The 18,632-nt window shown below is 32.9% G+C and overlaps 1 protein-coding gene across 1 annotated transcript in view; it reads left to right on the top strand.

Moving 5' to 3' along the window:
- LOC126749381 (sortilin-related receptor-like) overlaps positions 1-18,632 on the top strand; it is a 76,383-nt gene that overhangs the window by 41,561 nt on the left and 16,190 nt on the right. The window contains 12 exon segments of the mRNA XM_050459049.1: positions 447-505; positions 508-672; positions 674-746; positions 749-794; positions 1,291-1,369; positions 1,372-1,431; positions 1,433-1,569; positions 1,714-1,891; positions 6,232-6,392; positions 6,448-6,631; positions 11,221-11,448; positions 14,224-14,512. Coding sequence (XP_050315006.1) covers positions 447-505; positions 508-672; positions 674-746; positions 749-794; positions 1,291-1,369; positions 1,372-1,431; positions 1,433-1,569; positions 1,714-1,891; positions 6,232-6,392; positions 6,448-6,631; positions 11,221-11,448; positions 14,224-14,512 — 1,659 coding nt within the window.

Below are 18,632 nucleotides of genomic sequence, written 5' to 3'. Positions count from 1 at the left end.
CGTGCATGGCATGTAATCAGTGACATTAAACAATCAAAAAATTTAAATTTAGCATCTTAGAACACCTCCTTATACCTAATTTCATATGGTTATTCTCGTTTACTTTCAAATTATTTAGAAAAAATTGAAATTCAAATTTCTATGCCCTGTATCTTTGCAGGGAAGAATTTTCGGATATGGGTTTATAGAAAGTTTTTTAAATATTTTGACCCAAGGATTACACCCTTAAATTTTCGTGCAATATTAATGACTCACCCGGTATATCTATAGCCTCTATAGATCCATGAACATCCAACCTGGAATCCTTATATACCATATAAAGTTAGTTTATTATTTAGGCAACGATTCCCAGCTAAATATTTTCTTGAAATAGTGATTAACGGACGTCCAAACTACGCATTAAATCGATAATTAAATTTTTCTCACTCATGCCATATTTTTTTCAGGCAAAAACGCATGTTCGAACAATACCTGTCCCTACATCTGCGTCGGGCCTGCCGAAAAAACAATCATACCTGTCTCTGTCCGGACGGTATGGTAACCGGAAGTAACGGATCGTGCTATGTCCGGGTAATGTCGTTCCTCACACCCAATGGCACGTGTCCACCGGTCGGTAACTCATGCGGAACCATTCAATTCGCTTGCGGGAACGGCCTCTGTATTCCTAACGGACTGGAGATGCGACGGCGAAGACGATTGCGGTGACAATTCGGACGAGATGAAGTGCGGCGTAACGACGTGTCCGCCTCGTTCCACGTTTGCGGCGATGGACGATGTTTACCGGACTATTGGAGGTGAGTTTTGTGTGTATTCGTTGATTTAATTTATTCTTTTAACTTAGTAAACGTATTGGATTTATCCTATTATGATCATCGATGTTATCGACATCACTTGTCCTGTTAAGACCTATGTTTCTATCTATAATACTCTATTTTTCCTGAATTTAAAGGAATATGGGTAAGTGGTCTCAACACTTTCCCATATACAGGGTGTTCGAAAAATAGACGGAGATATTTCAATGGGTGAGTCTTGTAAAAAAAATACAACTCTATATAGGATCAGTGCAATATATTTAACTATAGCTCAGCCGAAATATAAATAATTTGCTTAGTTTAGATAATCTTTCCTTAGCTTTCTCTCAATTTTTTTAAGTATTTATTAATAATTTTTCATATCATATTAATTTTCTCTTGATAAGTTTCATTTTTATAAGTACTTTTCCCACTCTATTGTTGGAGTATCTCTGTTGAGTGTCCAATAAATAAATAAATATTGAAAATCATCTTCTAGATGTGACTACGATCCAGACTGTGCGGACGGTTCCGACGAGCTTAACTGTCCTAAACAAAACTGTAACCGAGGGACAATTCGAGTGCCGAAAACGGTCGTTGTATATCCAACACGTGGAGGTGCGACGGAGAGAACGATTGTCCGCGACAATTCGGACGAGAGAAATTGTAACCCGGACAAACCGACGCAGTAAAGGTGAGGGACGAGTTTCCAGTGTAAGGGCGGTGCGGTCACTTGTATACCCAGTACGTGGAAATGCGATGGAGAATCCGATTGCAGGTAAAATAATATAGTCTGGCAGTTGAAATTAAAAAAAAAACGAATAATCTCGGCGGTCGTTATTTTTTTGCTTCGTTTAAGAGAAAAATTAACTTTTAAACTCTTCGGTTTACTGTTCATAAACTTTAAAATTCTTTTTCTTAGGGACAGTTCTGATGAAAACGACTGCGGCAACAACACCTGCAGCGAATCCCAATATTCTTGCGGTTTACCATTGAATCGTTGCATATTTAACGCGTGGGTATGCGACGGAGATAAGGATTGTCCCGATGGCAGGGACGAATTGAATTGTACCGTTTTACATCCGGAGATAAAAACCTCCTACTAATGGTTTTCAACCTACTAAGGTAAACAGTTTTTTTTTTTTTAGTATTGATGGGAAAAATTGGTAGAAACACGTACTGCATTTATGCCTTTCTAGGTTTCAGAATGGTTAGATTTTGATCTGAAAGTGACAAATAAGTATGCTCTTCTTGCGTCAATCTATCTTCAACAAGACAGGTGTCCTGTTCATAATGCAGTTATGGTAAAAGAATTTTTAACAAATAGTTTGTCTTATTAGTGCGACTGGCCTTATCAAATGGCCTCCTAGATCACCAGACTTGTTCCCAATTGACTTTTATTTCTGATCATTTACAAACACTAATTTAGTAGGCGAACTAATTTAGAGGATTTCCGAGAGAAATTGTTAATTGTGCCAATTCCATTTCACCAGAAATGAAACTTGTAACAACGAAATTGGCGAAAGTTTGAGCTTTTCAATTAAAGCATTGATTTTTTTAAGTTAATTTTGAAGACTTAATTTCGTTTCTTTATGCATTATACAGCAAAATAAACATTTTGTGATTACGATTCTGTGTGGGTAGTACACTGATATATGTAAAGCCTGTATCAGAAAAATATTTTGGAAATTGCTGACCTTTCCCATAAGGTCATATTCGTAAATAAGCTTATTTTCTTAATTAATCTCTTTTCAGCAAAAATTCTCTGTGCGATCCAAGCCTTCCATAAATATAGTTGAATTTCAATTATAGCACGTGAATGTGAAGTATGGCTGAAGTGTATGTTTGCTGCTACTAAAACTAAATTTTGCTTTATCTGCAATGGAGTCATTACTGAAACCAATGTTCTTGTAATTTAAAGTACTCAGTAAAAAGGTTGAACTACGTTGAGAATTCTTAAATCGCATATCAATCCCTCTCGAGTGAAGTGATTATTTTTTAATTCTTTGGACAATTCGTAGAGCTCGTTAAAAAATCGTAATCACTGAAAGTCTTCAGTGACTTGCTTCTCAGAGCTCATAAATACTATTGCGGATTCGAACTTTTTAGCATATAAAATACCAAATTCCACCGCATTACTACTGATCGATTTCTTTAGAGTTCATCATTTTGTTGTTGATAAAAATTTAATTCATTTTTAGCTAGGGTGCTTTTAAAACGTAAAACAGTGTTTGAATTTTGCCAATCAATAAGTTCTATAGCATCCTGAACATTAAGATTTAGTGAACTATACAACACGGATGTTGCCATTTTAATTCCTTATCAGATAAAGCTAATAACATTTATTTTTCACTTCCTAATATTTTACTATTCTTTTGATATCACTAGCCAAATTTACACTTGTGTGACTTTCATTATAAGGACCTCTAGTAATATTGATTGTACTTTAAAATTGCCGTCAATAAAATTGGATGTCACTGCTATAAACCTTTCATTATTGACAGAGGTCCAACAATCAGTCGTAATTGTTATGTTATTAGCAATTTTTATACTTTTTTTAGCTTGTAACATACTTCTTCATATTGTGCTGGAAGAGGTGTGTTTGATTGTTTTCCTACCAGGTTCTTTATTTTATTCCACCCTTTTGGAAGCATTTTTTTAAATAGTCCAGGCATGTAAAATAATGTTTAATCTTCAGTTTATGTAAATTAAAATTGTCTGAAATATTGTAAAAATTATTTAAATAGCGTTTAAAAAGGTCAACAATTATTTAAAATTTCTGGAATATTATGAATGTGATATTATTTTAGGCTAATTTTTTTAATATTCCAGGCATTTGCAATAATTTTTATTCTTTGGTTTATTTAAATTCGAATGACTGGAATATTTAAAAAAATATTTCAAAAGTTCGGAATAAAACCAAAAATTATTTCAGACGGCCGAAAGATTTTAAAGAATCACTTTAAAAATCTAAACAGCAACAATACTCTATAAACCCGGCATCCTCAACGACAGAAAATGCTTGGAAATCTTTTTTCATTAATTTCAAAAGTATATCTTCAATTGGTTTACTTTGTATATCGACAATACTTTTTTTGAAAAAACCGTGACATTTTTGGACGAAAAGGACTTGGAACTTGCAGTCTTTCTTTGATTAAGTAACAGTTGCGATGTATGGAAACTATTGAAGTTGATGGTACAGTTAATTTTTAGCTGGTTTTTGATGAAGTCATTAGAATCGTGAGTTTTCAGTAATTCAAATAATGAGTGCTTTCTTTGTAGGTGTTCTTTTAAATTAAAAATTGATGATCCGTATGATAGTTCTGGCTGATAAAAAAAAATATTTTGCTATAAGAAATATCGAAATTTAGACTTGGTAAATAGGTTTGCATTTTTTTCTTGACCTGTAAAGCAATTAATTCTGTACATAGTTCACGATTACCTTATAGTTAAAGCGTCTATAATACATTTAACTAATCAGAACCAAAATAATTATAATTAAAAATAACTTACCTTTGGCTGCGAAAAAAATATAGAAACCAGTTATTTTAAGCTGTTTTAAAAATATAACGAAACAGCTGTAACTATTATTTAAAAAATAGTTTTGCCTATCTACATCGTACTGAAAAGCAACGTGGTAGCAGAGCGCACGAAATACATTTGCGTAATTACCGACTCTCCATGCTGTATACATATAATGATGATATAAAGGTATCCCATTTAAAATTTGTAAATCAAGGCAATTTCCCGTTAATATGGTGTGACAGAAATATAACTAAATACGTAAAATATTTCGCGTTTACGTAACATACCTACAGTAGTGGCAGAAAGTAGAGCAACTTTTAAAAAAATAAAATTTCTTGACAACTAACAAAGGAATAACAATGATATTTATCCACAATACTTTTGGTCAAGTAGGTAGTCTTAAATCAGATAAGAATTGACCTTCTAAATATTTTTGTTTATTTTTAAACTGATAAGAATTTGTGTACCTGGCAAAAAGTAGAGCAACATTTTTCTTAGAACTTACAAATCGAATAATATTAGTTTAATTCCAGCTGTTTACCGGTTGCATTAAAATCATAGTTAGTTTACAATGCCTAGAAGTAGGCCTTTATCCGTTGATTTAAAAACACGAATTATAGACTGTCACAAAAATGTCACAAGAAGGTTTAGTTTGAATAAATCTATAGTATCGCGAATAATTTCACGTTATGTGAAGCATGGACATGTTTTACCTAAAAAAAAAAAACAGGAAGACCAAGAAAAACCGATAAATATCAAGATAAACAAATTTTGAAAATATCTCAGAGTGATCCATTTTTGGGATCAAGTAAAATAAAGCAGCGTTTATCAGAAGAATTAGGCGTTCAGGTATCTTCAAGGACAATAAGAAGTAGATTATGCGAGGCCAAATTATTTGCAAGACGTCCAGCAAAAAAGCCCTTATTATCTGCAAAAAACAGACGATCCCGTCTTCTTTTTGCTCGATCTCATTTGCACTGGACAATTAATGACTGGAAAAATATAATATTCAGCGACGAATCAAAGTTTAATTTGTTTCAAAGTGATGGAATAGCGACGTCCTGCAAACCAAAGGTTAAAGCCCAGATACACTTGTCCAACAGTAAAACATGGTGGTGGATCAGTTATGGTGTGGGGCTGCTTTTCCGGTTTCGGAATGGGGCCACTTCATAAAATTGATGGGATAATGGATAGATTTATGTACAAAGATATTCTGGAAAATGAAATGGTTCCATATGCAGACGAGAAAATGCCCCTTAGGCACATTTTTCAGCAGGACAATGATCCAAAGCATTCTTCTAAATATGTAAAGGCTTGGTTTAGACAGCAATATATTCAAGTAATGGACTGGCCAAGTCAATCACCAGATTTAAACCCCATCGAGAACCTATGGGAAATTTTGGATAGGAAAATAAGGGGGAAAACTTACAAATATAAGGACGAATTGTTCAATGCATTACACGAAGCTTGGATTAATATGGACCCAGTAATAATTTCTAGGTTACTGCAATCTGTGCGCCACCGTTGTGAGGAATTATCAAAAATGATGGATATTTTACAAAATACTAAAATTGTAATTGTATTTCAGTTTTTACTAAAAGAAAAACATCAATTCTTAAAAAGTTGCTCTACTTTCTTCCGCCCCAGAATTAATTTTTGTACATAAAAAATATAAACAAAGAATATTAAGTTAAGTTGTTGATAGATTTATAATGCTTAGATCTTATTGGTATTATATTTCCAATATGATTGTATTTTCTTACTAAATAAAATAGATGTGTTTAAAATAAAGAAGTTGCTCTACTTTCTGCCACTACTGTATATACCATACTTCATTATTTTGTTTAAAAAGCAAATAAGTTATAGAGTGATGTTCCCTTTATCTCATTCAAAAATACAATTTAAATTATTTCAGAACCAAACGTGCCAAGATTGGACCTTCGCCTGCCACAATAATCGCTGCATCCCGTTCTGGTGGCGATGCGACGAAATCGACGATTGCGGTGACGGTAGCGACGAGTTGGATTGCGGCAATTCCGGATCGATTAGGCCGCCTAGCTTATTTACCACCTCACGGTATGTCGTTAATTAAAACGGGTGAAATATATTGTTACCATCATTATGTTTTCAGACCTTTAAATGTTGCCTGTGGTACTAATGAATTCCGTTGCGGAGACGGCCGTTGCATTATGGCCGCATGGGTGTGTGACGGTACCAACGATTGTCCAATGGGCGAGGACGAAGACCATTGCGATACACGTGGCGGCTGTCGAACCTCTGAGTTTAAGTGTGTTAAGGATGGAAATTGCATTTCGGTAAGCACTTTTTAACTATTCAGCCATATATTTAATAAAAATCATCGGTAGTTCCCAAAGATAGTGATTGTTTAAGTTATAACATTAGACAAAAGAAAAACACGATATTCACAGTATATTTAATGTTATAAATCAGCCATTTATGTTTGTTACTTTCATTTTTCAACCGCCATTTATAACTTCTTAAATAAAAAAAAACTGTCAATCCGGATATACAGGGGGACGTTTAATTTTATATTTGACAAAGTTCGGCCAATCACTTTATCACCTTCAGCTAACCCATCTTGTGAAACATCATTGTAAGCATCATTAAAATGTCTATTCAACGGTGCCAAAAAAAAAAATAAATCGTTTGACGTACCGGTGAATAGTGACCAAAAATATCCGATAATAATGAATATTTTATCGACGTGTCAAATGGCTATCCTCTGGTTTGATACATCATTTTAAAGACGATACAATTTATCACCCAACGGTGTATAAAAGAATATAAGTTTATCGCCTCATGAACAAACAGTAAGGGAGTAAAAAGGCGGTTAAAAAAAATAAACGATTTAATTAGTTAACAGAGTTTATTTTATTAAGTGCTCAGAATGTGCTCTGTTATTCGCGAGACAATAATAAATTGTGTTTTGAAATTCCTCCTTCGCGAGTAATTCGATCCTTTAACTCATTAATATTTTTAGGTGGTGTTTTATAAACTTTGCTTTTTTAAATACGATTAAAGGAAAAAATCTAGTGGTGTTAAGTCTGGCGGCGGCGAAGTCCACATCCCTGGAAACTATTCATTAAGCCACTCCCGAACTGTGAAAGCGTAATGCACCGGGGGAGCTCCATCTTGTTGGAAATACAAATTATTTTCGTTTAGTATCCCAAAAGACCATTTTTAACCACTTGATTTCCTACAGATTGAACGAATATATTGTATTTTTGAGGTCTAAATAAATTTGTCCAGTTAAATTTTCTAAGGCCCGATGATTTCGTTACCGTAAATTCCTGCCCGTAAATTAATTTTTTTCAGGATATTGAATATGATCCTCTTGGAAAAGGTGTGGACTTTCATTATTGGCAGTGATGCCGAATCACATCAGTGCGCAAAAATTAAATTCTCCTATCAAAATCGTCTTTCTTTTTGAATAAAAAACTTTTTTTTTCAAAATTATGTGCACAGAACCTGTTGAAATATTAGATAACCGTGCCACTTTAGGAATAATTCATGTTGAATCTATTGTAAATTCTCTCAGTAACTCAATCAGCAATCCTTTCCTCAGTACACTTTTTATTGCAAATAGATCCCGTTTCCTCAAACTTCCTTGCCAATTCTAGTACATATCCTACGTTCTTGTCTGTCATTAAATCCCCATGGCGGTTCTACTAGCGCACACAATCTTCAGATCGCCATAAAGAAAAAATAATTTCTATATTTTTCGACTAGGGTATATCCTCCTGGGACCCGGACATGTTTTATATTAAGTTAGGGTTGTGATGCTTTTAAAGATAATAAAAAATACATAAATAAACATCGTTTACTATAAACTTTTTTTTATTTTTTTCTTACTTTGTACACTCTCACGAGATGTGTATGGACATTGGGTATTAACCTAAACAAAAATTCCTAATATATATATTTTTTTAATAACATTCTCAGTCTAAACCTATGAAAATGCATAAAATAAATGTAAACTTAAATTTATTTGCGATGGAACTCCATGAAACAGTTTCTGTTGCCAGTAATGCACAAAAATGTGTTTGCATGTATTACAAAAAAACTTGGTTTTTTTTTTGGCACAAGAGTCATTTTTACATCTAACCGATTTTTTTAAGTCTGTGACAATTTCTGGAAAGTGGTGTTTCCGTTTTCTTTCTCGGTGCCTAATGACGATGACGGTGAATCGACAAAGATATTTCCCTCAGGAGTTCTTCTAGTACCTACACCTCGGCTGTTTTCTTGGGACTCACTTTGGTGGGTTGGGTGTATTTGTCAAAAGTTGAGTGGCAATTTCGATTTTAAAATTTTAATATTGTTGCATTTTGCGTGGAGGGATAATAAATATTTTTTTATCTCTTCGTCTAAAAAACCATGAGTTAGCCATTGCTAGATCAAAGAAATGAAAAATGACCCTTACAGTCCATTTTTTTTGATCTGGCTCGAATTCTATATAGCTAATCATTCGGTCTGTTAAGTCCTATTCCTCCCATACAATCGTTGTAGTTAGCAACAACGTAAAGTCTTTTAACCTGAATGTATTTAGAGTCTTTTCTTAGACCACCTTTTACACTCATCGCTAGGTTGAATTCCTAGAGCAGTAGATGCCAAAAGTACAGATTTTCAGATCATACCATTGTACAACTACTATTTCGCCATCTTGTCTTACAATTTGTTCCGAGCTGCCTCTACTTATTTTGGCCATCATTTTTTCCGAAGTTAAATTTGCTGCCGCTGGTACACGCGATTTCATAATGGTTCCAGTACAATATTTCTCTTGTTGACGAAGATATTCGAGAAGTGGTATTGTCGTGAAATATCTATCGCAGTACACATGACCTCCAGGAAATAATGTCCTTCCAAGGCGAACAAACAGCAGAAGGTCCAACACCAAGTCGTTTTACAGAATCATCTGAAAAAGTATCTTTTACTTGATATATAATTCAAAGTCTACAAGACCATCAGGGGCAGCAACAACAAAATTTTTTCAAGCCCTCTGGATTTGGCTTTCCTCTAACGAACTGCTTCATTTTACAAGTCCCTGTAAATGGGATCATCTGTTCATCTACACCACTTTCTCTCTAGGTAGCTGCAAACACCCCTGCCATACTGCTTTTATAATAGGACGTACTTTCCAAAATTTGTCAGACCTGCGTACCTCTTCAGCGATGCTGCGATCAATGACGATTTTAAGGTTACTTCTTATAGCAAAAAATCTATCTCAAGTCATTGTATCCGCAATAGCTGAAAACTTTAGTGGTTTTTTGCCCAGTACATACTCTCACGAGATGTGTCAAACTATTCCAAAAAAAATGTTTAATCTCATTAAGAGTTAATTTAAGAGATACCCCTTTAAGTTCAACGTACTTTGCATTTATGCAATCACACACTTTTTGGAATAACTCATCTTCAAAGTAAATGGCTAAATACGATTTTGCAGTCCAGTCCTACCGGAGCTCTGCGCAGCATCCACTAGAGGGGCCTTCAAAATTTGGAGGTGCAAAAGTATCTCTTCTCCAAGACTTTCGCTTTAAAGGATCCACAGATTGCTTAGCCATTTTTAAGTTTTCTCTCAGGACACTAAGAGGAATTCTATCTTCTTCTTCTTCCTCCTCCTCACTGCTGTTTACTAGTTCTTCATTAATTACTTCTTCTTCTCTCCCTATTAAAATTATCCATAGTTTGAATTTCTTTTTCATCATCAGACATTTCGATGTCAGAGTCAGCATTTCTTCACTTAAATAATAAATTAACGAAACTGGAAACATAAAACTGGCATGTCCATTAAAATGGACGCTAGGTCCTAGGAGGATATACTAATTTAAAATTATTTGTATTTATGAGTTATTAACTGAGTGTAGAATGACAATTTTAACAATAATAATCAACTGTATATATATTTGAACTCAATGAACTTGTTTATTACCCTACATTATTGCTTGTAAATCGCTTCAACTTGCATCAACTTCTTTGGCAAAGTAAGATGCGAAATTGTTTGCCATTTAAAATAATGTGTGACCCTATAAGGCAACCATTTGACCTACCAAAATTTAAGTGGATAAAATGTTGAAATGCTTACTATTCGCTTATAAATCAACCGATTTAATTTTTTTTGGCACTGTTGAATAGACATTTTAATGCTGCTTACCATAAAGTATTACACGATGGACGTTCTCATTTGACACATCAAATATAAAATTAAACGTCCCCCTGTATATCTAATATAACGTGTTTTTTTTTTTTAAAAAGGTTATAAGTAGTATTATAGTATTTGGTAGTTCGTTTTGAAATGAAGGCACTATATATGTGTACTTTTAAACTTTTTTGATAAATACGTAGCATAATCTTTATGGACATCTTTAAAGCCTCAGAAGTTTTACAATACAACATCTTATTCAATATTGCAAAAACAATCAGTTACTGCGGAATAAATTTTAAGATACAGAATCGTAAACTTTTTAAAGAAAAAAAATACTTTTTTTTATCGTGTCATAATTTTTGTGAAACTTAGTATGCAGCTTCTAAGCATTAAGAGACATTTTTTAATTAGTGTTTAAAGTAGATCTACTTTGTTTATTTTTTGGCGAATGACCATAAAAACGATGAAAATGTTGCGACCATTAAACCTGGCTGCAGCTTAAAACACGCTATTTGAAATACGAGGTTCAACCTCTTGATTTGAAGTAAGTCGTGGTTCGATAAATAATTTTTTTCAAATTCGAAAACAGAAAAAAGCCACCGGGAAGGGAAGGCGAAATCTGGTGAATACTGAGAATGTTGTCGCAATTAGAATTTGTTCACGAGGAATAATAGTTTTTTTGCGGTTCATTAATGTTTTGCTCATCTAATTAAGAATAACATGACTATACCGTTCTCTTTATAGAGAACAGCAGTTTGCGATGGTACCCCGGACTGTCCCGATCACTCGGACGAAGATTCATGCAGCATCACTTACGTACCGACTAAACCCACTAAGAAGGCGTGCGCTTCCGGTTATTTCAGCTGCGACGGCGGAAGTTGTCATCCTTTATCGCTTATTTGCGACGGAAGACCCGACTGCATTGACGGATCCGACGAAACGAACTGTACCGGTCGAAAGATCGTTTTTCAGGTAATAATCATTTTGTCTTATTTTTTAAGCGAAAGTTTTCCCTATTAAATCCCAAATAGGCTTACGCGTATATAATTCTATATCTAATCGAGTTTTTTGAGGAAATATTTCCATTTAAAAATTCGAGAATTTCATTTTTTTCTCTAAAAAACAGTTGTCTTAGGATTCCTTGAGATAAATGGTTAATATGACTCAATTTTTTTTTATTTTCTCATATACTGTATTAGAAAATAATAAAAATATATAGTTGGGAACAACAAGTTTTTCTTTAAATAAAGTTCTGCATGGGCTAAAACCTGCAACGCAATAATCAAATTTTATGAGTCTTATACGAGGTTCGTCAAAAAATGTGAATTTTGTTAGTAGTAGTAAAGTAGTAGTAAAGTAGCTTTGAAAAAGAAAAACGATGACGAAATTTGTATAAAAAGAAGTTGTTTAGTACTAAAAGCTACACTCAAATATGCAATTATATCCTGCTACTTATATTTTTTCCCTATTTACAATAACAATGCAAATGTAAGTGAAACTAAACAAATTTTCCTAATTCTTTATTAAAGTATTAACAAATAAAAAAAGCTGCTCTCACCAAGAAACTATACTTTATTCGAAACTTTAATTTTGTGTACTATTGCTAAAAACATTCGATTTGATTAATAAGGGAATAATTTGCAAACAATTGATTTAAGAGTATTTTTTTATAATATATACACAAATTGGTCTAAGAGACCAAGGGATTAAAAGACAATATCAAAATAGGAAAGAAAAAGTTCTTGTTAATAGAATGTAGGACCGCCACAGCTCTTTTTCTTGCCTGGAATGCTATTTCTTCATTTAAAACAGGCCTTTTCAACATATCCCAAACCTACTCAATAGTATTCAAGTCAGGGGATTTTTTAGGGCATGGCAATACCTGTTAAGGCATTCTCTAATAGTAAAACTTCAAATAAAAGGAAATTAAATTCCCTTCAAAAGGTGTCTCATGAGTTTTTTGCTGAAAATTCATAGTGTATGAGTAAATGGGGAAAAACTGAACTTATATGTACCCCTAGTTCTTTTGCATAAAAATATTATTTGCCTTGTTTCTAGTTGTAATGCATATCAAATTACTGGGCCTTAAATTCTCATTAAAAAAGTAGCATAGCAGCAAGAGTTTTTCTTGCAAGTTGCATAGCTTTTGAGAAAATCGAGAACAACTGAACCAAAGACTTTTTGCATAAAGATGTCATTTGCCTTGTTTTTTATTGAGTATAAAAAGGATTGAGGGTTGTAAAGTAAATCAAATAAAAGGAAATTAAATTCCCTTCAAAAAGTCTTATAAGTTTTGTTCTGAAAATGGATAGTTTATGAGTAAATGGGGAAAAACTGAACCAATACAAAATTTAGCAGGATGGTTAAAAAGCATCTTATTTTATGTTTTTTGCCATGCTGAACACAAGCTTGATATATTTTTTTAATCAGAACAGACAACAATGAGTTATAAACAATTTAATTGTTTAAACGCAAATAACTTGAAAAGTATTGATCTTACCGAAAAACAAGGTGTTTTATAAATTCGTAAAATGATTAACAAAAGAGGTCCTTAAGTATCTATAGAAATTTGCAACTGATTTCAAGTTGCAAGCGCTTGAATGAAATAAATAAAAAATAACTGCTTAATGGGTATTTCTATTGCGTACGTTTGTAATGTTCTTAAGTGCTATAATTTAATTTTTACTATTTTAATTAATTAGCACTTGGTGAAACAGTTGTTTAAAATGTTAATCACTTTGTAATAATTAAATTGGTAGTTGCATATGTAATTAAAAAAGTGATTTAAAATAGCTGCATATCTGCTCATATTTGAGGTAACTTTGAATCGCTGTGAAAATTTATCCACTCACACAAAAACCATTTTCTTTCGATTTTCAGGAATAATTATTTTTAATTACATATGAAACTAATAACTGATTAAATCTTATCATCCTTCGTTGTAACAGTCTATATAACATTCTAGAGCGCTCTTTAAGAAATTGGTTCATAGTTATATTAGTCCATCTATATATAATGGAATATCGAACAATATGAAGCATATAAGTGTATACCTACACTTTTAAATTTCAAATAGGAAACATGTGGAAGAGTTAGAGTACTATTTCATATTAATGTTGTGTTTTATTCAATATTTTTTTTGTTTATATAATATATATGTGAAAAACGAGATCAGCAGCATTTTAAACTGCGTAATGCAGATACCAACTATTTTATTTTTATCGAATTTGATTTTTAAGCCAATATCTTTAGATGAAATCTATCATCACTGTTTTACAGTTGATGAAAATGTAACCAGAACAGTTTGACAATATTTTATCTAAGTTCAAACCAAAATTGTTAAAACGTAGTCCATATTTCCTCTAAAATATTTGGCCCATTGAGGGTGATACCAGAATATTTCCTGGAAGTTTAGGATGGGATACTTCACGGTTTCCAACGCATTTAAAAACACTACTCATTAAAAATCACTGGACTGCCATTGGTACCGAATTCTATAACATAGACATTATTTATATAGACAACAGATTATTATTTTCTATATTTATTTATTTATGGCCCTGTTAGATTTTATAAAGCTAGTAAACTATCTAATTTAACTGTTTTCTTCACTGGTTGCCTTTTAGGTTAGAAGTAGTCATTTTTATATACATGATAGATGTATAAAGCAACCTGTATTAACTGCGAATTTAATCTCCGTGAATCATTTATATAAATCAAAGACGTTAATTTGTTAACTTGTTTTAGGCACAAATGGGTGTCGACACTCACGGCACCGACGAAAACCGAATTCTCGTCTACTGGTTCGTTTATCCGTTGACAAACGCGAAAAATTCCGCCAACTTGGAATATTTACCCGCGATCAGTTTATTAAGGGACAACAAGTTTCAGAACCAGAGTTGGACCAACGTCACCGACTACCAGTTCCTTAATTTGACCCCGTTTACGAAATACAATATCACCGTATACGTAAGAGACAAGAAAACGGGCGAGGTGTTTCCACCCGCTTACTATTTAATTGCCAGTACGCTTGAGGGTAAGTCACTATTGATTTTTATGTTTATGGAGTCTAAATATTTTCGTGTGTTGCTGGTTTTGAGGATAAATGAGCAAGTCCATTTTGAGACTAATTTTTATGTTTGTCTCTATAGCAGACTAATGCTTTTGGATGTCATGATTTCCTTTCTAAAAAATGAGGTGCTCACTAGAGATGTTGATTTTCGTACATTTGGGTTGAGAGCGTTGAGTTATTGTTTTACACACAATCCCTTTTTTTGAATATTTAAATTCATCAAGGTATAGGCCACTTTGTACAATTAAATTTATCGAATAAAAAAAAACAACCAGTTTGTCCTTATTATGTAAATCATACAGCTGCCTTAACTTTTGCTGTACTCTCTGTAGTTACAGTGCAAACTTTCTCCGTTGTTCCTCACTAATTGCCAATTCTTAATAATTCTTCTTTTATCTTATATGGAGCCGTGGGACTTAATAAATAACTCTAATAAATAATAATATAGAAGTCAAGTTTCTCTATAAGTTATGCTGTATAACAAATATATAGCTACGAAGTCCAAGCATCGGTAGTTAAAGCAACTAAATGCGATTCCTAGAGTATGCCTTTAGTTTTTCTTTTTTTTTTAATTGATATTCTTGAAGCAAGAATTATTTTGTAAAAGTATTAGGCTTCTATACTAGAAGTCGGAAATAATAGTCGGTGACGTCAGTCAGTTCGGAAACGAGAAAACAGGAGCGGCTTAAACTTATGGTTTTAAATTTTTAATCGCATTTACATATACAAATTGCCGCTCGGTCAAATAAAGGCAGAGAATTTTGTAAGAAAACGCGCACTGGTGCCAAATTTATTTCGGGCCGTGCCTTGCAGCTTACGGAATATTTGAAGCAGCCCCTAGTTTAAAGTAAGTACCTAGACGGCGCAATTTTTTGTACTGATATTGATCGACGACGGAGCAGAGGTCACAACACTGAACGATCGATTCATTTCCTTCATTATCGTCGTCGTGCCGAGACCTGGTACATAGGCGTGCTCGCGCAGTTTTTGAATTAAGTTGAATTTTAAGATAGATTATTCCAGTTTGTTTTGTTTGTGAAAAAAGTGTATTTCAAATATTAATTTTTAGTATAATGGAACAGGGAGAAGCTTCGACTAGTCGTGAACCTCCTCTAAAAAAAAGTGAAAAAACATTTAACTATGGGCGAACATGCAATGGTATATGAAAGTATTCGCGCTCAAAATCCCGATTTATGTGCAGAAGGCGCAGCAAATTTGTGCGGAAGTTTAACAAAATTATGTCCTAAGACAGTTTTCCGATCGCTGAAAGTTAATAACAAGAAGCAAAAAAAGGAAACAAGAGGTAGAAAGAAAATTGTTCTAGAGGATGATATAAAATATATACTTCGCCGCAAAGTGCACAGTTTTTTTTTTAAAAATGAAATGTCAACACTAAAGAAAATTAAGGCTGAAGTAGATGATGATGATTCTTTACCCAAAATATCCCTTGGAGTTTTAAAGCGAACATTACGCGGTTTAAACTTCCGGTATTTGAAGCGAAATCACAAAAGCTTTTTAATTGAGAAAGATGACATTGTGTTGTGGCGAAGAAAATTTTTAAAACAAATACGTGACCATAAGCTTAAAGGGAATAAGATATATTATACTGACGAGACTTGGTTAAATGAGGAACACACTCGCTGAAAAGTATGGCAGGACTTAAATGTCACAAGCTCACAGGCTTGAAATGTCCTTCCGGTAAAGGCCGTCGGCTGATTATTACCCACATAGGTAGTAACTCTGGATTTTTGGATGGCGTATTACAATGGATGAAATATTACTACCTATTATAATATTTCAATCAACGGCATTACACAGAGCAAAAACTTATACACAGTTTAGGATAAGAAATAAACATACAGAAAGAAAAGAAACTGTTTATTATTATATCTATGAAAAAAAAAAGCTTATCGCTATCGTTACGTATAGCGGTAAACGTGTTGCCTATTCCGAAAACACTATTTCAGGAGCTGTCAAATAACATCTACGTCTATGTTATATTGTATGTCTAAGATAACGTTTACGTCTATGTTAAGCGTTAAAACATATGTATCGTCGAAAACTATGTCTATTATCTTTAGTTTGACTTTGGCTTTGTGTTTCTTTTAAATACGTAATTTTTATCTATGCTGCAACTTATAACTTACCTGAGAATTAAAGTGTGGATACCTGCGTAACGGATATTTTAGGGATAGAACCCTTATAGCTAGTACTGCAGACTATAGGTACCTGACCTACCTGAAAGAGTTTTAGGGTTTGCGACGCTGATTATTTACTAAAAATTCTACCCGTAATTAGAATAATAGGAAAGTAATAAATAGGTTCTCGAACTTGCAATGCCTTTATTTTAACATTTAACACGACGTTTCGGTTGGTAGTATCCCAACCGTTATCAAGTGTAAACTGTATCTATTAATTTATGTAAACTAAATCTATTTATCACTACTCTACCAATGTCTACCATCTTCAAAAACAGAATAATAGGAATTATATATATAATTAGGAATATATATATAAATAGGAATTTTTAAATATAGTAAAGGTACTAAGCCCATATGTGAAATTCAAATCATTTTATCTTTTAAAACTAGAAACTCTTTGTATGAAATAAGCTGAAGACAGGAAGTACATATTTACCTCTTTATTACCATCCCATTATAATAGGCATTATAAATAATAACTAAAGAGAAATTGTTGCCGCCACTGAATTTATTTCCCTCTTCCCTTGCTTCACTCGGGGCGCGCCCTAAAGCTGAAAATACGTCACTGACTATTATTTCCGCCTCCTAGTATAGTGCATTAGTTAATCCTCCAAAAATTCTTTTTTTCTACAGTTTATAAGGGTTGAAGATCCTTAAAGATTTTGTTTAAAATAACATTATTTATTTTTTGCTGCCTAGGAAATAGGTTGAACAAATTTTTTAGAGGTTAAAAGTAAGTTTTGGCAGGAAATTTAAGGTGATTTAAACAGAGTAAATATAGAAAGCTTAAAAAATACATGAAAATAGGTTCATTATACCTAAAGTTCATTTTAAAAGAAAAACAGCAGCATGTTATTCAGCAATCAGATTATAACTGACTTTTATTATAAGAATAAACAAAACGTATACTTTTTATAATATATACTGCTAAAGTTATGTCAGTTTATAATCTACGTATATGTAACTATACTGAGAAATTTTGGTTTGTATAGGTCTCTTAGAAAAAATTTCATTTATATATATCCTTTTAGGGTAGAAACTCTAGTCCAAACTTCTTGAACTTTCTGTCATTTTCTGGGTCATATTCCTAATTGATGGAATATTGAATTCAACATCCTCATTAAGATCCTTCTTTTATCACCATTTACGACTTCTACATTAAATACTAAAAAAATTAAGAGGCAACGTTAGTTTTATTCTAAACTTAATTTTATTTAGTTTATATTTCCTTTTGAATCTGACTGAATAATCTGCTTCTTTCTTAAATATTCGGTTGAAATAACATGGTCATCAATAGTAATGATTTTTTCAAAGTCATTATCCTTTTTCTTATTTCTACTCAAACGGATCTTTGAATATCAGTATTTTCTTGATTAATAGTATGTTTTTTTAACCATTTAAGAAAAATCCTGCATGCCTAAAACAGTTTGCAATGATTTTTTACTCACTTCCTGCCAAGTCAGATATATAAACCTTACAGTATCTAAGAGACTCACTAAAAAGTCTTGTCTTAAAATCTTATAAATGTTTTATTATTATTTTCTTTTTGTAATGACTCTTCAATGAATGAACTATTCGTTGATGCATTGGTTGCAGCTTTAAACTGGTATTGGGAGGCATAAAGACCAATTTAATTTGGTTTAGAGGAACATCGGACTTTTAGAACATCAAAAAAATTGTCTTCAATTTTACTAACCATTTCACTAGCTTTTTCTTATCGGAATTTAAGAATAGGACCACTTAATGAAACGCTCTCTTGTCTTTGCATAAACCACCGTAAAAGTATTTTACACTTTGCATACCATATGATGATAAAATGTCTTCTCCCTTTTTTGCAAATTATTCAGACGATTAATTTTGGCAAAGTTCACGACAAATATCAC

The sequence above is a fragment of the Anthonomus grandis genome, assembly GCF_022605725.1.
Source record: "Anthonomus grandis grandis chromosome 1 unlocalized genomic scaffold, icAntGran1.3 Chromosome32, whole genome shotgun sequence".
Taxonomy (NCBI): Eukaryota; Metazoa; Arthropoda; class Insecta; order Coleoptera; family Curculionidae; genus Anthonomus; species Anthonomus grandis.
This window is presented reverse-complemented; position numbering and strand designations above follow the sequence as displayed.